Consider the following 20,670-nt stretch of genomic DNA (forward strand, 5'->3'; position numbering starts at 1 on the left):
GCAGGGTAACCAAGCTCCCCTGTACTGCAACTACTATGCCCACACGTGCAATGAAGACTCAGCACAGCCAAAAGAAAATTGTTACTTACAAAATAAAAGACCATAATAAACCAAACTTGGATTAGAGACTATTAGTGATAGAGGATATTGTTGGGGGATGGCAGAGAAATCACTTAACATTTGTACTGACACCTTTTAAAATGGGCTAATGATTTCTAAATCTATGTGCCTATGGAGATACTGTCAAGTAAAAATGGTGCTATGAAAAAATAATCAGAGCTTTTTGGAGTTAAGTGTTAGCTAATGGAAATAAACTATTACATATTTACACTTAATATTATTATTTATAAGACGATTTTATGAGTTCTGTTAGTGTATCTGAGCAGTACTGAGCAAGCTGACATACTCTTCATTCTTTGTTGGTTATAGCCATGAAAGGATTCTTAGGACTTACTGCTTTATGACCTACACCAGCTACTTCTCTCACTCAGCCCCAGTTTGCTCACCTCTAAAATGGGGACTGACAGTACCTACCTCATATAGTCAAGTGAGACAAAGCATAGGATGTACTTAGCATAGCAAAGCAGGTATTTTATGATCAAAAACTAATTTTCTCAGTTTTAAATGTGCTAAGAATAAAGTTTGCCATCAATTTATTTTAAATCCATGTTTGTGTGATGAAAAGATTACTGAGTTAGGAGATCTAGGCTTCCCTGGTGGCTCAGAGGGTAAAGAATCTTCCTGCAATGTGGGAGACCCAGGTTCGATCTGTGGGTTGGAAAGATCCTCTGGAGAAGGAAATGGCAACCCACTCCAGTATTCTTGCCTGGAGAATCCCATGGATGGAGGAGCCTGGCGGGTTACAGTCTATAGGGTGGCAAAGAGTTGGACATGACTGAGCGACTTGACTTCACTTCTTCTTCAGCCTATAGTGATAAATAGGCAAATTAACCTCTCTGGGTTTCTGTTCCTTCGGATTTTATGAAGGAGCTAGATTAGAATATCTCTGAGTAGTTTCCATTTCTCAAGTTCCATGTTAGGATTTTTTTCCAATTCATTTTTAAACAAAATTTTAGTAAAATTTAACATAAGAAGCATTGTACGCTTTAGCAATCTATTTTTTTAATTAAATGTATATCAGATTAAAATCGTATTATGCAGTGTTTAAAATACCAAAGGATATGAAAAATGATACATGTACCTATCATTCACTTTAAGAGATAAAAAAATTGGAAAATTGTGAGTGAAGTTCAATTGTATTTAAAGGTGCAAAAAGAAGATCGAAATAGCTGCTAAAAAAAATTACTTTGGATGTCGACTGTTTCTGAAAGAAGGGTGTTTTTGTGCCTGTGTGGCTCTGATGTTATAGTAAGTGGAGGCCAAAGCAGAGGACAGACCCCTCCTTTGGGGACCATTTCATCCAACTGAAGCGAAGCAAATATAGCTTAGCAACAAAAAAACACCTAAATAAAACATGGACCCTGTATTTGATATGCATATCATTTGCAGTAAGATTTTTATGGCAATCCAGGCTAATGGAAACACTCCTTGACAAAGAACTGGATTTAAATTTTGGCTTCTTTCCATTCTAAGTGTGTGACCTTGGGCAAGATATGCAATCCTCTCTGCCTCAGTTTCTTCATAAAATGGGACTTACCTTAGGGTTGTTGTGAATATTATATGAGATAATATAGGCAAGGCTCCAACAACAATGCCTGACACATAAAGTTCAATGAATATTAGCTATTATTATTATCAAATTCCATAAATAATTATTGGATGTCTACTATGTAGCAGTCTCTGTACTAGATCCTGAAATATCTGTGGAGCTTCAGCTTTTTGTGTCTGGCGTACAAAGAATGTGTTACAGAGTTAGATACAAAATTCTGGTAAATGTAGCATTCCAGTGGGACCCAAGTTAATCTATTAAAATAAAGGCCATTTGGAGTTCAGAAGACTTTTTAAATTCAGGAGGGAATATGAGATGCAAATGAAGTAGTTACTTAAGGTCTTGCCTTTTAGTTGCTGAGTTCCTGTGCCAGGTTTTAGAGAGGGCATTAGGATGCATATTAAAACCACGGTGACATTCAAAGAGTCACACATGCCTGATTAGACTTTCATGTCCTGTATTTATAAAAAGGTTAGTGGAGCATTTCCTCCGTGCAAATTATTTTTGGTTCTTACTAATATTTATGAATATAATAAAGTTTATACAGCAGAAGGTATATGATTAATTTGTTTTAGTCATCAGCTTGCTTTCATATAAGGAGATATCCCAGAAGAGGCTACATCTTGACCAGTAATTTCAGCAGGTAGGGATCAGGCAACATATAGCAAAGAGCAATTGTCCTTCAGCACTATGGGGCAAAATAAGAAATAGATTTATGACAATAATGTGTTCTCTTATATAAATGTATCACAGAAATATTATAGGAAGACATGCCTCTTGGAAGTAATTTTATTGTGATGCTTTTGGGGCCTTGACTATACAACAATAGTGTCTGTATGTCAAGTTGTCCCGGGTGGATGTGTCCACAAGGTATTAGTAGGTTTAAATTGAATTCAGCAGAGTTGCTGACCATTGGCTCTCAGTGATCTCAGGTTGGGCTAGCTTTGGCACCAGACTATCCGGTTACTTTTGACTCGCGGGTAGTATTAACCCATGTTCCTCTACCCATGGGGTCTGATACATAATTGGTCACTAACTATCCCTTTGCCAAGCCCTTCCTTTGCACATTTTTGCATGGTAAAAAAAAACTCTTGGTGTAAAGGAGAAAAGTGAATGGGTCGCTTCTTAACAATAAGCAAATTGAACTGAAGCACTTCCTAAGATAGGAAGAGTAATAACTTGGAAGCCCATTTTGTCTACAACCAGCTTTAGGTTGTTTAAGAAAATGGAAACGTTGTGGGCTCTTTTGTCCTTAGTACGCTTCATCGGCCTATTCCATTTCCATGAGGCTTATGGTTTTAACATTAACACTAAAACCACCCCCAAAGGCATCCCCACAACCCTCCAATAATACAAGTCACAAAACAGCTCAAAGGAACGAACACAAAGCACCTGCGATCGTCCTCCATTTGGGTGCAGTCTTGATTCTCCAGAGAAAGGAAACTCTCAGAATTAATGGTCTGAATACACACGGGCCAGGACTTGGGCCTTCCTGGTAAAACATTAAAAACAAAACAATAAACACCAGCCCCTCCCCCCTCCAAAAACAAAACCAGAAAACCCAAGGCGCCGCCGCTGCTAACTATTAGGAGCCTGGCTCAGACCCTGACTGTAAAAAACAGAAACAGGACTGAGCCTGCGTTCCTGGGACACCGGCTGTCCAGGGTCAGGGCGAAGCTCCAGGGGTCCAGCCCGGGGACGCGGGCAGAGCCGGGCGCCACGCTCCCGGGGACTTTCACCTGCTCCGCGGGCAGCGCGGGGGCGGGCCCGGCGGCGGGCGGAGCCTGGGCGCCCTGCGGGAGGAGCCGGCCCGGGCCCGCCCCGCAGGAGGAGTCGCTCGCCGGCGGCTGATCCGGCGTCTCCGTGACAGGCACCCAGCTCCGCCGCCGCCGCCTTTTCTTCCTCGTCCCGGGCTGTCCGCGCCTCTGTTCCCGGGCCAGCGCCGCGCCCAGTCCCAGCGCGGGCCGCGCGCCCACCGCTCCCCTCCCCCGGCCTGGGCGCCGCGCTGCCCGCTCCCACCGCCGCCCCCGCCGCCTTCCTCGCCGGCAGGAATTGCGCGGCCACAGCGCCGCTCCCGTCGCCCGCATCCGTGCCGCCCGGCCCTCGGCGTCTCTCCGAGTCCCGGCTTCCACGGCCGCCGCGCGGCCGGGGCGCCTCCAACCCGGCGACCCTCCGCTTGCGCCCCCTCCGCGCGCCGCCGCCCCCGGCTCCCGCCTCCCCTCCCAGCGGTCTCGCCAGCTCCTTCCTGCCTCCACCGCCTCCGGAGGAGCCGGTCCACCGCGGGTCACCATGCCTAGCAAAACCAAGTACAACCTTGTGGACGATGGTCACGACCTGCGGATCCCCTTGCACAACGAGGACGCCTTCCAGCACGGCATCTGCTTCGAGGCCAAGGTGAGGGGCCCCGGGGAAGGGACTGTCCCGGAGGGGGCATGTCTGAGCGGATGGGATGCGCAGCCATCCCGGACGCAGAGCTGGTGGTGGGTTAGGCTGATTTGGGGGCCTTTCTGTTAGGGAGGATGACTCCCCTTCTCTGTATAGAATTCCGCGGGTTCCTGCCCAGAACTGCTACAGAGTAACTGCAAAGTTGGAGCGGTATTGCTTCATCCCCCTCCTCCCACCTGCAAACTGCCCCCTCCTTACCCACCCAGGACTCACTGAGTTACTTCCCTGATCCCTCCTTCTGAGAAGAAGCCAGTCGGGGAGCGTAGCCTGCACTTGGTTCTTTAGAATCGCTTTAGGGAAGCTTTGGTGTCATTTACCTGTTGGGATCCCGTGGGAGAGGTGCTTTCAGAAAGGTCTTTTATAAGGGGAATACCTGCTTCCTGATTGAAGAAAATAATACAGGGGTGGGTTTGTTTTTAGATTCCTGGTAACCCCAGCCAGGTGTCAGAGTCACTTCCTAAATGCCTTATTAGCCACGACTCCTTTGCAAGTGCCAGTCATTGAAGGGGGAGGTGTGGTGAAAGCTGCCCGGTTGCTAGTTTTGTGGCGTAATGTGAAGTTTCAGCATCTAGTAGGGGACTGCTGCTGAAGAATTTATCGGTGAGGGCGGGGGGAGGCGGGGCGCGGCAACAGGAATTTTCAGCTCGGAGCCCCAGGTCCGTCCTTGGGAGAGGGGGTGGGGTGGAACTGCACCATCAGGTGTGAATAAGGCTGGCCCCCTGTCATGCGCTTCCCAGAGTGAGGAGTTCTGGTTTCTGAGATTGCAGCCGGGGTTCCTGCCCATCACAAGGGAGGAGTGCTTCTGCTCTTCCTTCGTGCTTCTTGACGCCCTCCCCTCAAGAACTCAAGGATGCTCAGCACCTACTGTGTGCCTGTCACTGACAAGTGACGGAAAATACCGCCCCTCCTAGTCGGTTGTGTCTTGCTGGTTTTGGAAAGGTAATGCGTTCGACATGGAGGCAGTTTTACTCTCTGTCCCCTTTTTCTCCTTCATAGGTAAGGTGTTAAGCATCTCAGGCAAGGATTACTCCATCAGGTGGCTATTTCCTTCAATTCATGAGACATCTTTTTGAGAGTCTGATGTGAGTCCAGTGCACAGTTATCTCTCAGTTTTGTTTTTTTTTCCTTCTCCTGGTGATGTTAAATCTTACCTTTTCTCCCGCTTCCTAAATAACCTTCCCCCAACCATATTTGCTAGAGCTAGGAGGACACCCCCTTTTCCCCTAGACATCAAGCCCTGCAGTGGAATGCAGAACTGAATTACTGGGTATGGCTGGGACCAGAGTGGGGCTGTAGCCGAGATCTTATCTTGCTTCTCTCAGAATAGATCTGGTTGGTTTGATACCAGATCAGATGGGTTAATTTTTGTCGGGGCCTGTTGCTTCGGTGATCAGGTTTTTAAATTTTAAGGTATGAGTTTTCATCACATCATGACTTAATTTTCTCGGACATGCATGAACTAGGCAGTTGGCTTTGGTCTTGTTTGGTTCACCATTACTCTGCTTTGCAAGGCTGGGCGGCAGAAGAGAGATCAGGATTAAAGTGTTTTTAACCTTTTGATTCTTTTCTCACAGTCTCTGCTAGTTTGGTCCTAGCGAGGACTCTTAACCTAGCGTGCATAAGAATCACCAGGTGAGGTTGTTGACAACTCTGATTGTTGCCGTCCCCAATTCTAATCTGATACATCTAGGGAGAGAGCAGGACTGTGCCCCTCTAAGGAGCATTCCAGGAGCTTTAATGCAGGTGATTGGGACCAACATTGGAGAAACACTGGTGGTGCGGTTCCTATGGTAACTTCCCTGGATTCATACACAGTGGTGCTTGATAAGACGAGGGGGAACCACAGTTGGTCCCTGCTGTGTTCCCATTACAGATTTGGGGTGCAGCACACCAAGGGTTCTGCTTTGAGAATGGTGAAGTGGGGAAGAAAGGGCAGGGCTGACTTTGAGAACTGGGTCCTAACTCCCAGCTGTTTGTAATCGATGCTGGACACCAGTACATTCAAATCATGTTAGCTGAGACCTGAGCAGAGGTGGAAGTAGAACGCTTTTCTTCCTGAGAGCATCTGGCAAGTGCCTCGTCTGGCTGGTTTTCACATCCCTCCTGAGCAGTGTCCATGGAAGTGCACGATCACTGGGATTTCAGGGTTAAATGCACGCCACACTCTTTCCTTGTTTTGGAAAAGCACAGGCTGTAAAATGTAAATGTATCCATGCTGCCTTGTCAAGTACCCTTGGAAAATGAGCCCAGATCTTTGCCTCCCAAGGGCTGGCAGTTTTTCAGGATCAACACTGGATGGAGTGACTTTTTGGATGGATGCATTCATTTTCAGGGTGCTGCAGAGATTGAAAGGTTATGGCTAGGAACTGAAAGGCATCTGGGCGTCAGAGGCTCTGTGCACTTAAAAACCACACCATGCATTTAATTATCAAGCGGAATCCTAGAGGTGTTTCACCTGCAGTACTTCATGTGATTCTCACTGTTTCCCTGGAGGTCTGTGTAGGTGCATCTCCTTATATCTTATCAAAGAGGAAATGTTGCCTGCTTTAGCTCTGTGTATGGCAGAGCTATGGTTTAAACCTGGGAGCTTTGACTGTGGACTCTCAAATCCAATGCTCATTCATTTACTAATTTTTATGGAATGTTCACTCTATGCTGGGCAGTTGGTCTGATTCACGGTTCACCGGTGGGGCATCCTTAGCTTGCTGGCCTCTCTGACCAGTGAATTTTTTGTGCTGGGCTCTTTCCAGATATAATCCTGGGCTGGGAACTGCTCTTAAGGGATACTGCTCTCTGTGTCAGAAAGGGCACGTGGCTCACTTACCATTGCTGATCGGTGGGTGGTGGAAGTCCTTCTAGGCTTGAAAGCCTGTGTGGCTCCTTTCTGTCTGCCTCCCTTTTTCCCTCTCTCAGTATACCTTCCTGGTGGCCAGTGCCATCAGCTGACTGTCTCTGCTTGCTGGGTGCGAAGAAGACCTCTGATGATAATGGTGCAAAGAATAACAGTATTAATAGCACAGATATGCTTCACATTTGTAGGTTGATTTTTTATTTTCATGGGACTTTCACACACAAAAATTTTCCTTATGTGGCAGGGGGAACATTAGAGTTGTTTCCATTTTTCAAATGAAAAAAATGGGAATCAGATTAACTTGTCCAGGGTCACAGAACTGATGAGAGGATAATGATTTTAGCTGATATTTAGTGAATGCTTACTATGGACCATGTATTGTTTTAGGTGCTGCCTCACTTAAGTCTCATGTTGCGGCGCTTTTGAGTCCCAGTGCATGGTTCTTTCACCTCACCCTGGAGTAGTAGCTGCCTCTGTATTCCTGGCTCTCATCGCCTAGTGCACTCACTGATCTGGGCGTGTATGGCACAGCCTATCAGAAATAGAAAGCACCTTAGCTCACTCCTACAACTTCCTCATTTTACAGATGAGGAAATTGAGGTCCAGAGGGGAAGTTGTTGACCCAAGGACCCATAGCAAGGTAAGAACAGAACCAGGGCTCATTCCTAGTTTCCTGGCTTCAAGTTGGTTTCAGTTATCTGTTGCTGTGTAACAAGCTATCTCAAAACTCAGTGGCTTGAGACAAGGTCTGTTTAACCTGCTCATGATTCATGAGCCAGGAATTCAGTCAGGGCTTTGCCGGGCTGTTCTTCTGTTCACCGTGGTGCGGACTGGATCATTCACTTGGCTTCATTCTGCAATGGCTGGGCTTGTCCTAGAAGGCGCCACTTCATGGCTGTGCCTTGGTGGTCCTCCGTGTGGTGGTTCTCTCCATTGGGTAGCTTGGATTTCCTCATAGCATGGTGGCCCTTTGATCTGGCAGTTGGCTTTCAACAGGGAATGTTTCAAGCAGGGAAGGTGGAAGCTCTTAAGGCCTGGCCTCCGAGGTACACAGAATCACTTCTGCATTCTGTTGGTCAGATCAGGCCATAGCCGGGCTTAGATTCAAGAGGAGGAGGAGGAGACTTCACTTCTTGGTGGAGACCGTGGTCACTGTGCAAGAGTGCACATGGGGTGAGATAATTCTGAAGCCTCCTTGGGGTCACGGTCAACTGTAAAATTTTGTGTTCTCTCCCTTCTTTGTATGCCTTCTCCAATGATGAGTGTTCTTTGAGGACCTTGTCTCATGGGTCTGTATAACTCCTTCCCCCAACATCAGGTACATATATATATAGCCAACAGTAGCAAATTATTAAGTGGAAGAAATGACCAATTATAACAATTCTAAAAGCTGTAAATACATTGTCTTATTGCTGAGCGATGTGGGGGCTGTGTGAGTTCTTGGTCAAATCTGAACTGAATTCTCTAGTCATTATTTCCCCCTTTGCTAAATGGCTTGACTGGCTGATGATGTGGTTGTGGATTTTAGAGATTCCAATAACCCCACACCACAGGTTTCCTGTGGATGAATCTTAAACACACTGTGTTGAGGCTTCCAGGTTAGGATTGTTACATACATTGATTCACTATAGATGGGGTACTCTAACTCAAACCTAACCTAACAGCTTCATAAGAAGCTGTGATTTTGGTTCTGTGGTCAGAGCCAACACTGATATGTTCTGGGTGTGTGCTCCCCACAGCCTCTCCACCCTTGCCCCCATAGCCTGCACGAGTCCTGCCTTCAGGATTGTGGACAAGTACAGATTCAGATAGATGCCCTCATCTGAATTCTATCACATTCTATCTAATGTGTATTCGCTGATGTCATCATTGAAGTGCAGGTTATTTCACCTTAGTAGGTATTTGTCCAGATGCTTTAAAATCCATTGTTACCTTCTGCCTGGACCAGATGAGTCTTTGGGGGATGATGAGTCTCAAAGATACGGTACTGCTTAGAAACGGTACCTGTTTTTATTCACCCTGATTTTGCTCTCAGGCGTCCCAGGGTGTTACTCCACACACAGCTGGTGTTTTAGAACTTAATGAGCAAATCTATTTCTATCCTATCAGTACATCCCATGATGCTGCCACATCTCCTTTGCCCAGAAGGTCCCATTAGTCCATTTAGTGGTCAAGATTACCCGGTCCGTGTCTTGCGCCCTATGCCAGTCACCCATACCCAAAACCCTAATCAGACTGGCTGTTAATTATGGTTCACTCATAACGTGCTGCTTCCAGAACCCAGATCTTCAGAAGGCTTTCTTTGATCATTGTTGCCCGCCTCCTCTCCCTCATTGCGTTGAGGCTGCCCTTAGCTCCTCAGGGCCCTCCTGCTGTTCTGCTCTCCCAGCAGCTTGGGGCCCTGCCCACCATGCTTCCGCCCCTCTCATTTTCCTGCTTGACACTATGGGCTGGGTCTCTGCTACATTTTCCCCCCCTGTTTTTGGAAAAAGAACTTCATTCTTTTCTCCACTCCCCTTTTCCCGATAGCTTTCTTGAGATATAATTCACATACCATACCATTTGCTGATTAAATATACCATTAAGTAGCTTTTAATATGTTCAGAGTGTTGTGCAGCCATCACGATGGTCAATTTTAGAATATTTTCGTCACCTCAAAAAGGAACTCTGTGCCCTTTAGCTAGCATCCTCCTGTTTCCCCATTCACCTCAGCCCTAAGCGATGACTAATCTACTTTCTGTCTCTAGACTTGGCTATTCTGGACATATTATATAAATGGAGTCATGGAGTGTGTGGGTTTTTTGTGATTGGCTTCTTTTATTATGCATAATATTTTCAGGATTCATGCATATTGTAGCATGTATCAGGACTCCATTCCTTTTTATGGTCAAATAATATTCCATCATATGGATATATCACATTTTATCCATTTATCAGTTGATGAACATTTAGGTTGTTTGTATTTCAACTATTATGAATAATGCTGCTGTAAACATTTTGAGTACAAGTTTTGTGTGATACATGCTTAAATTTCTCATGGGTAGATAGGCAAGAGTGAAATTGCTGGACTGTATGGTAACTGTGTTTAACCATTATGGGACTCCCACAATATTTTCCAGTGTTCAGTTCAGTTGCTCTGTCGTGTCCAACTTTTTGTGACGGCGTGGATGGTAGCACACCAGGCTTCCCTGTCCTTACCAACTCCCGGACCTTACTCAAACTCATATGCATGGAGTCGGTGATGCCATCCAACCGTCTTATCCCCTGTCATCCCCTTCTGCTCCTGACTTCAATCTTTCCCAGTATCATGGTCTTTTCAAATGAGTCAGTTCTTCACATCAGGTGGCCAAAGTATTGGCGCTTCAGCATCAGTCCTTCCATTGAATATTCAGGACTGACTTCCTTTAGAATGGACTGGTTGGATCTCCTTGCAGTCCAAGGGACTCTCAAGAATCTTCTCCAACACCACAGTCCTAAAGCATCAGTTCTTTGGCGCTCAGCTTTCTTTATAGTCAAACTCTCACATCCATACATGACCACTGGAAAAACCATAGCTTTGACTGGGCAGACCTTTGTTGACAAAGTCAAGTCTCTGCTTTTTAACATACTGTCTAGGTTGGTCATAGCTTTTTTTCCAAGGAGCAAGTGTCTTTTAATTTCATGACTGCAGTCACCATCTGCAGTGGTGTTGGAGCCCCCCAAAATAAATCTGTCACTGTTTACACTGTTTCCCCATCTATTGCCGTGAAGTGATGGGACCAAATGCCATGATCTTAGTTTTCTGAATGTTGGATTTTAAGCCAACTTTTTCACTCTCCTCTTTCACTTTCATAAAGAAGCTCTTTAGTTCTTTGCTTTCTGCCACAAGGGTGGTATCATCTGCATATCTGAGGTATTTCTCCTGCATATTGGTATTTCTCCTGGCAATCTTGATTCCAGCTTGTGCTTCTTCCAGCCCAGCATTTCGCATGATGTATTCTGCATATAAGTTAAATAAGCAGGGTGAGAGTATATAGCCTTGACATACTCCTTTCCTGATTTGGAACCAGTCTATTGTTCCATGTCCAGTTCTAACTGTGGCTTCTTGACCTGCATACAGATTTCTAAAGAGGCAGATAAGGTGGTCTGGTATTCCCATCTCATTAAGAATTTTCAAGTTTGTTGTGACCCACACAGTCAAATGCTTTGGCATAGTCAATAAAGCAGAAGTAGATGTTTTTCTGGTGTGGCTGCAGCATTTTACTTTTCCACAGCAATATGTTAGGATTCTGATTTCTCCACATTCTCACTGACACTTCTTTAATCCACCTGTTTGATTCTAGCCATCCTAGTAGGTATGAAGTGGTATCTCATTGTGGTTTTGATTGGTATTTCCCTGATGACTAACAATATTGAACATCTTTTCATGGGCGTTTATTGGCTATTTGCAAATCTTTGGAGAAATGTCTGTTCAGATCTTTTGCCCATTTTTAAATTGGATTGTCTTTTTTTTTTTTTTAATTGCTTCAGGGTAAGAGTTCTTTATGTGTTCTGTATTCAAATTCATTATGTAGACTTGCAACTATTTTCACCTATTCTATGAGTGGTCTTTTTGCTTCCCTGGTATGCTTTTGAAACACAAAAGTTTTAAATTATGAAGTATAATTAATTTTTCTCCCCTCTTTCTTTTTAAGACTCATTCGCCCTCCATCTGCTGCTAGCCCACGTTTCCTTAGTCTGTTCATTACCCCATCACTCCCCACCCTAATGCTTGCAAGATTCCACCTTCCCCCTGTTGGCTCACTCCTCTGCCCAGGAGGGTGCTGTGACCTTCCCTTATGTGAAAACTCTCTTCTCTCCATCTTTTTATTCATCAGCATGTGGTCTTCTTCCTTTTATAGCTAAGCCTCATAAAGAGTGCTCTTTATGCAGTTTCTCAATATTCATTCAGTCCCTGGCTGTGTCCTTCCCACTTCTGGCTGCCATATAGGAATTGTTCGATTGCCACCCTTCTCTGTCCTCCACCTTTTTGAGTTTTCATCTTGAGCAGCTGTTCTTGTCTTTCTTGGGATGCCCCATTCAGGTCTGTTGGCCGGGCATAGCCCCCCTGTCTGTACTTTCTCTTTGCTGCTTGCTCTTTCTCCTCTCATTGACCTCTCCAGTGAATGCTTGATTCCATCCTTCCTCCTTACCCCTAATTATGTATGTTGGCTCCTGGGTCTCTAACTCCAGTTCAGTTTCTAGATCTTTCTTTTAGCTTCCTGCTGGCTGGCTCTACCTCACTGAACCTATTGCTAATCCCATCACTCAATCATCTTGAATTCAAATCTCTCTGACACTTTATACTTCTCTAGATGACCCCACTATCCTCTCAGGCACCAGGACTGACACTTTGGAGCAGTGCTTGAATCCTTTCGTATAACAGTGAACTCAGCTATGGATTGAGTACCTTTTGTGGCCGGGCTCTTCCCAGACGTCCCCTGCTCCCAACTTCAGGTCAGTTGCTGCATCCTTGAAGTTTCACAGTGATATCCATCCAGGCATTCTGCTTCTTCCTTCTCATTTCTGGCTGGTTCAGATGGACACCACCTCTCACCATACCGTTTCAGTTACTTTCTGGAGACCTCTACTTTATCCTGTAAACTTTTGCTCTGTTAATTATTCTGAAATATGACTGTGATATCCTTCTACTCAAAACACTAAAAGTTTCTAAGCCAACCATATTGGGTCAAAAATTCTTAGCCTGATATTCAGGGCTCTCTGGTTTTAATCCCTCGTACCTACCATTCCCTCAACCTTTCCTGTGATTCCCCATCTGTATCTCAGGCCCAGCCCACTGTCACTCTGTGAAGTGGATGTTAGTAGTTCCTTCTATGTGGCAGGAACTGACTAAACCCTGTTATGCGTTATAGCTGCTTGCCCTCATCTGATTTCACCCCCCGAGTCGTCATCACTAGGGTCCCTGCTACTCTGCCCCCTAGTGTCTTCCGCATTGCTGACTGCAGTGCCTTGTGTATAGAAAAAAAATGTATTTTGAATCAATGAATATGATTTCTAAGGTGCTCTCTACAAGGACTGCCAGGACCCTGCTGTATTACCCGAGGGCTGGGGATGCCTCAGCTGGCTCCGGTCTCCTCTGGCTTTTTTTTTTTTTTTCTTGTTTTAGGCCTGTAACTCTCAGGCCTCAGTGAGACTAGTCCCTGATCCCAGGAGGTATCCCCCATCCCCACCTGACAAAATGCCACTGCCTTCCAAAGAAACTGCCAGGTAAACATTTTCCCTGACGTAAATGAAATTCCAGTGACGGACATGCAGCAGACTTAGAATCTTTGATTGTAGAACATGTGGCCAGTTTTAGGAGTAGATGATTGTCGTTTATCAGTAAAAAATATTTTCAACCTGTTATGTTGTTATTAATGATTTGATACCTTTTCCCCTAGTTCTTTATTTTTTATTTTATAGTTTTTATAACATGAATTTGATTGACAGCATAGTGTAAATGGATTCAGGAGCCAAATTGTGTTTGGGTTCAAATCCTGGCTCTGTCCCTCACTTGCTGTGTGAACTTGAGTTGGTTAACATTTCTCCTTTAGCATCTGCATCTGTAAAAAGAGGATACAAATGTCACATGCCTCATAGGGTTAATGAGAGGAAAAAATGAGTTATGTATGCAAATACCCAGGATAGTGCCTGGCAATGAGTGGGTCGCTATTTTTATTATTGCTGTTTAGTCCTGCAGATTGCAATTTAAATTTCATCTGTGCATGGTTTAATGTAAAAATTGTCATATACTCTGTTTTATTCTCTAATGAATCAAAGGCCTAGTAGTGTATTATCTTCATTGTACATGTCTGCTTAAAAAAATCTAGCTATTATTCTTGATTCCTAAAGTTGCAAATCAGACAGTGCGACTGCTTTGTGGACTTAAAATAGCTGTCAGCCTCTTCGGGAAGCAATAAGGAGGGGTTAACTGGCTTCTGGTACACTGCCCCCATCACATTTGTTCCAGCCTTTTAATCCTCATTCGGATTAAAAATCACAGACTCTTAAGTACAGTATGTTGTCTGTCTTCATGGTCTTTCTCTAAATTTCTTGGATAAATAGTTCTTTAAGCAGAGGTAATCTAAGCAGGAGGAATCTTGCATCATGGGATTAATTAATACCTTGTGATGCTTACAATTCCCTTTCCAATTGTTATATTCAGCATCATGTTTCCTTTTAAGTACTGGAGCAGCTGGCTTTAAAAGTTACTTAAAATGGCACTTCCAGCAAGTTCTGTGCCCAGAGTGTTGGAACGCTTTTGTACTCCTAGTCCCCTATCCCTTGTGTGAAACTAAATTGGTTTTCTGCAACACTTCAGTGAGACTTGTGTGATTATACTCTTATGGGTCCATCTATGGAGCTGAGGACAGTGGCTACTACTGTCATTTATTTTTTAAAGTTTTTTTAAAAAAATTTATGTGTTTTAATTGTTGGCTGTGCTGGGTCTTTGTTGCTACACTCGGGCTTTCTCTAGTTGCAGCAGTCGGGGGCTACTCTCTAGCTGTGGTGCGCTGCTTTCTCCTCGCCGTGGTTTCTTGTTAAGGTGGTTTCTCTTGTTGCAGAGCATGGACTCGAGGGCATGCAGGCTTCAGTGGTTGCAGCATATGGGCTTAGCTGCCCAGAGACATGTGGGATCTTTCCAACCAGGATTGAACTCGTGTCCCCCACGTTGGCAGGTGGGTTCTTAACCACTAGACCATGAGGGAAGTCCCCTCTCTGCCTATTCTTGAAGCTGCAGTGCTTTCCAGAACTGTTGAAATGATCAGCCTTGAGAGTTGAATGCAACCTGGGACTCCTAGCAAGGGGTGGCTGAGAAGAGGGTACTTGCCCAGTGCTCCCTGTACTCAGAACATTCTGAACTCCCATTAGCCTGTATGTGAGCACATTAGAGAGAATACTGTTGGCATGCTTGCAGAACCATCTCATGTACCATGTTCTGAGAGGTTCTTCCCTGCTGGTGTACATTGCTTATGTCTTGATCTAGACTATAAGCTCCTTAAGGACCAAAGGGACTCCTCACATACCTGCCTCATGCAGTCCACATCACAGAAGGTGAATAATAATCACTGTTATTTACAAAGCACTGACTATATTCTAGGCACTGTGCCAAGTTCTTTCTAGGAAATGGTTAGTCTTCTGCAACAACCTTGTGAGGTAAAATCTCTCATCATTTGAATTTTACTCATGGGGAAGCCAAGGCATAGAGAGGCAGAGAAACTTGCTCATGGTCCACATTTATTAATAAAAAAAATTCCTGAGTCAAACCCCAGCAGTCTCGCACTATTAAGTTCTGTGCTGAGTATATTTGAGAATGCTAAGAACTAATGTTTGCCCAGTACTCACCACTTTCAATTCGTGGTTCTCAGAATTTTACATATGCAAAACTAACTTAATCTTTACAGTGGCTCCCTGAGGGTAGGTATTCTTGGTTCCATTTTTTCAGATGAGGAAGCTGAGACCATCCTTCTAGGTTGGATTGAATGGGAAAATGGTCTATTAAAGGAGGTGGTCTCAGTCCCTCTCATTGAGGTTAACCCTGTAACCAGGGGCAGTCACCTGCTGTATGCCAGTGGGCAACAGGCCACCTCTCCTGGGCCCCTCTGTTGGGCCATGATGATGGTCTCTAGATACGGAAACAAGGTATCAGTGAGTAAGTAGAAGGGCAGGAGAAGGGCTTTGGGAGGCGCTTCCTTCCTGGAGAGTTATTCTTCGCTGAGGTTTTGCCTATGCACTTCCTGTGTGACAGTGGCCATCCACTCCCCCACTGCATCTTTGCCTTCTGTCAACTTCCACGCCCTCTTCCTTGCCTTTTTCAGCTCTTTTTCTGAGGACCAATTCTCTCCACACCACTTGGAGCCTCCAGGGTCCTTCCAGGAAAGTATAAATGCCAGAAAACACTTCCAGCCCAGGAGACGTTGCCTTTTGGTTAGAAATCTTAGCCCACAGTACACAATGGAAAAGCTCTTTGGATGTGTTCTTTTTTTCTATAGTATAACCTCTTCCCTTTTTGTTGTGGTCTCTTTGGATGGGAAGAGGTGCTCATGTGGGAGCTCTTTCTTTTTCTGCGGCCAAGAAGAAGATTAATGTCTCCCAAGGGCCAAGTGATGGCTACTATTTAATCTCGCTCCCGTGCTATTTCCCATAAACACGTATAACCGGTACTGTAATTACATTTTTTCTTGTGTTGTTGGAAGAGGGTGTTTGCTATGACCAGTGAATTTTCTTGGCAAAACTCTATTAGTCTTTGCCCTGCTTCATTCCACATTCCAAGGCCAAATTTGCCTGTTACTCCAGGTGTTTCTTGACTTCCTACTTTTGCATTCCAGTCCCCTATAATGAAAAGGACATCTCTTTTGGGTGTTAGTTCTAAAAGGTCTTGTAGGTCTTCATAAAACCTTTCAACTTCAGCTTCTTCAGCGTTACTGGTTGGGGCATAGACTTGGATAACTGTGATATTGAATGGTTTGCCTTGGAGACGAACAGAGATCATTCTGTCGTTTTTGAGACTGCATCCAAGTACTGCATTTTGGACTCTTTTGTTGACCATGATGGCTACTCCATTTCTTCTGAGGGATTCCTGCCTGCAGTAGTAGATAAAATGGTCATCTGAGTTAAATTCACCCATTCCAGTCCATTTTAGTCCGCTGATTCCTAGAATGTCGACGTTCACCCTTGCCATCTCTTGTATGATCACTTTCAATTTGCCTTGCTTCATGGACCTGACATTCCAGGTTCCTATGCAATCTTGCTCTTTACAGCATCGGATCTTGCTTCTGTCACCAGTCCCATCCACAACTGGGTGTTGTTTTTGCTTTGGCTCCATCCCTTCATTCTTTAGTTATTTCTCCACTGATCTCCAGTAGCATATTGGGCACCTACTGACCTGGGGAGTTCCTCTTTCGGTATCTATCATTTTGCTTTTTCATACTGTTCATGGGGTTCTCAAGGCAAGAATACTGAAGTGGCTTGCCATTCCCTTCTCCAGTGGACCATGCTCTGTCAGGAAAAGGAGTACGTCAAGGCTGTATATTGTCACCCTGCTTATTTAACTTATATGCAGAGTACAGAGTACATCATGAGAAACGCTGGACTGGAAGAAACACAAGCTGGAATCAAGATTGCCAGGAGAAATATCAATAACCTCAGATATGCAGATGACACCACCCTTATGGCAGAAAGTGAAGAGGAGCTAAAAAGCCTCTTTATGAAAGTGAAAGAGGAGAGCAAAAAAGTTGGCTTAAAGCACAACATTAAGAAAACGAAGATCATGGCATCTGGTCCCATCACTTCATGGCAAATAGATGGGGAAACAGTGGAAACAGTGTCAGACTTTATTTTTTGGGGCTCAGAAATCACTGCAGATGGTGATTGCAGCCATGAAATTAAAAGACACTTACTCCTTGGAAGGAAAGTTATGACCAATCTAGATAGTATATTCAAAAGCAGAGCCATTACTTTGCCGACTAAGGTCTGTCTAGTCAAGGCTATGGTTTTTCCTGTGGTCATGTATGGATGTGAGAGTTGGACTGTGAAGAAGGCTGAGTGCCGAAGAACTGATGCTTTTGAACTGTGGTGTTGGAGAAGACTCTTGAGGGTCCCTTGGACTGCAAGGAGATCCAACCAGTCCATTCTGAAGGAGATCAGCCCTGGGATTTCTTTGGAAGTAATGATGCTAAAGCTGAAACTCCAATACTTTGGCCACCTCATGCAAAGAGTTGACTCATTGGAAAAGACTCTGATGCTGGGAGGGATTGGGGTCAGGAGGAGAAGGGGATGACTGAGGATGAGATGGCTGGATGGCATCACTGACTCGATGGACGTGAGTCTGAGTGAACTCTGGGAGTTGGTGCTGGACAGGGAGGCCTGGCATGCTGCGATTCATGGGGTTGCAAAGAGTTGGACACAACTGAGCAACTGAACTGAATTACACTTTCAAACTGTTCCTCAATATGTGTGGATTTTTTCTCTTAAATTTGGCAGTCCAGCTTAAACACACTATATCCTGGGCACCCATATCCAAAGTGTGATTGAAACTCTTTTTAAAGTATAATTGAAACTTTACCTCTTGCTTCAAGGTCACTTAAGTTTTGCTGTTTCCTCTTTCAGGTCGGGAATTTTGCAGCCTCCTGAAATGAGGAGAATCACCTGCAAATTGCTTTGATTAGTTAAGGCTTTTGGATCATCTGATTAAAATGCTATTGCCCGGTCTTGGAGTAGCTGAGGGCCCAGGTCTCGTTTCCTTTATCACCTTTGTCCAGGTGATTCTGATGGATACCTTAGTTTGAGAACCATCAAGTTGGAGCACTGATTCTCAAACTTGGCTGCTCATTGGAATCGTTAGGGAGTTAAACATAATTACTGATGGCTGGGAACTCTCAGCAGTTTTAATTCAATTAGTATGGGGTGTAGCGTGGGTGCTGCAATTTTTATATCTTCTGTTTCTTTGCTGAAATTTTTTTTTCCACTTGTTTCAAACATATTCATAATTGCTTGTTGAAGCATTTTTATGAAGGCCAACTTAAAGTCCTTGTCAGGTAATTCTAATATATCTGTCATCTTGATGCTGGCATCTTTTGATGGTCTTTTCCCATTCATGTTGAGCTTTTTCTGGTTCCTGGAATTATTGTCGTTGCTTAGTCACTAAGTCATGCCCGACTCTTTTGCCACCCCGTGGATTGCAGTCTGCCAGTCGCCTCTGTCTGTGGGATTTTCCAGGCACGGATTCTAGAGTGGGTTGCATTTCTGTGTTCTTGGCATTTCTGGGTCCCTGGCTTCTCCAGCAACAGGTCTGGGAGATGTGAGGAAGAAAGAACCCAGGGAACCCAACTGTCACGTGGTTCATGGCTGCTGAGGTCCCTGGGAGCTTCCTGACCCAGGGATCAAACCCACATTTTCTGCCCAGCAGGTGGATTCTTTACCACTGAGCCACCTCAGCAAGCCCAGTTCCTCAAATGATGATTGTCTTGCTGATCCTGCCAACTACTCCGGTTGTCTTGCTGTTCCTCGCTGTGCGTACTGTTCACTGAATCCATTGGGAGGCAAGGCGTGAGGGGACGCTGGAAGAGAACCCGAGGTGTAGGAACTGCAAATGAGTTTATCCTCTCTGGGCTGGCACAGCAGTAGACACGCTGTATTCTCTTGTGGTTGACCCAGTGGATGCAGCCATAATATAGCCATAAAAGAGCCGCAAGGGCTTTTTCAGGTGGAGCTACTATATGCTTACGGAACGAAAGCCTGTGGCCAAGCGAGTACCTCCTGGTGTGCATGCGCAGTGCTCTAAGTGCCCTCAGCTGTTGCCTAATCATTATTTACGAAACGTGGGGCGAGAGAGCCTGACCACCGCCATCTTGGCTAATTTGCTCTTTCCCTACTGTGATGGTCCAAAATCATTATTCTTGATTGAAACCTGGGTGGTGGGGCTTCTCTGGTGGTACAGTGGGCGTGAAGCCACCTGCCAATGCAGGAGACACGGGTGTGATCCGTGGTCTGGGAAGATTCCACACGTTGTGGAGCAGCTAAGCCCGCTTGCCACACTACTGAGCCCGAGTGCTGCGAGTGCTGAAGCCTGTGCCCTGGAGCCCGTGTTCGCAACTAGAGAAACCCTGTGCGTAGCAACAAAGACCCAGTGCAACCAGAAAATAAAACAATAAATACTCAAAACAAAAACCAGAAACCTGGATGGTTTGTGTCTTATGTTATGACTTTCTGGATCTTAGTTGAATCTGTTTTGGCAAGACGCCTCTGCCGGTGGGCTGATGAGGGGAGGGGAGTGCTGCCTCCTTGCTCTTGGGTGGCCTGGAGGACTAGATCATTCATTGGCCAGCTGCTGCCACTCTGCCACGGGGCCAGAGTGCCGCCTGACTATTGCTCACGTGGTCTCCCCTGGTGCTCCCCTGGTGCTCTGCCCGTGACCCCAGCTGGTGGTGAAAGTTCTGACTCTTTAGTGGGACTCCTCTGAAGCCCCAGCAAGGAGAGGAGGCGGCCTTGGCACCTGTGGGTCACTTCCTAGCACCACAGCTTCCCTTTCAGCCTTCTCTGAGGCATTTCATGAGGCTGCCTTTGTTTCCTGGTCCTTTGGCTAGGGAAAGAGGGTTTCTCTTGGGATCTTTTTGTTTTTTGATCTGTGCTCCTTGGCATTTCTGGGTCCCTGGCTTCTCCAGCAGCAGGTCTGGGAGGCATGAGGCAAAAAGAACCCAGAGGACTCAACCGTCATGTGGTTCTTGAGTCTGAGGTCCCTGGCTGCTCTGCCTTCTCTTCATCTCTCAGAGTTGTCTTGTACTTGTTTGATCTATAATGCCAGGAGTTTTGGTGGTTGATTGCAGTAGGAATAGGGAAAAGTATGTTGACTCCATCTTTCTGGAAATGGGAGTTCTGCACGCTGGGAGTTTTGGAAGCTCCCCAGTTGATTCTATCAACTCCAGTCAAATTGGAGAATCTCAGTGTCTGCGTGCTGCAACAGGCCAACGTAGTTTTGGTGGGAAGACTGAAAGGACCTGGCGGCTTTGCTAAGTGGAGGTCTTTATGAGTCACTGTGTGCTCCCTTGTGAATTCTTATCACTGACCTTCATTTTATTCCCTTAGATTTATTGAGTTTTTTCCCCCATATAGTCTTTTCTGAATCTAACTTGTATTCTTTGATGTGTTCCTACATTTCTAAATGCAGAGGTAGGAGTAAATCCAATCA

General features: G+C 45.3%; 1 protein-coding gene across 2 annotated transcripts in view; it reads left to right on the forward strand.

The window, feature by feature from the left end:
• Nucleotides 1-3,269: 3,269 nt before the first annotated feature.
• The window catches only part of LOC138417333 (carboxyl-terminal PDZ ligand of neuronal nitric oxide synthase protein), a 357,995-nt gene continuing 340,594 nt past the window's right edge, over nucleotides 3,270-20,670 (forward strand). For both annotated transcript variants that reach the window (XM_069547209.1, XM_069547220.1), the window contains exon 1: nucleotides 3,270-4,063. In XM_069547209.1, coding sequence (XP_069403310.1) covers nucleotides 3,959-4,063 — 105 coding nt within the window. In that variant the 5' untranslated portion in view covers nucleotides 3,270-3,958. The remainder of the gene's footprint in view (nucleotides 4,064-20,670) is intronic.

The sequence above is a fragment of the Ovis canadensis genome, chromosome 1, assembly GCF_042477335.2.
Source record: "Ovis canadensis isolate MfBH-ARS-UI-01 breed Bighorn chromosome 1, ARS-UI_OviCan_v2, whole genome shotgun sequence".
Lineage (NCBI taxonomy): Eukaryota > Metazoa > Chordata > Mammalia > Artiodactyla > Bovidae > Ovis > Ovis canadensis.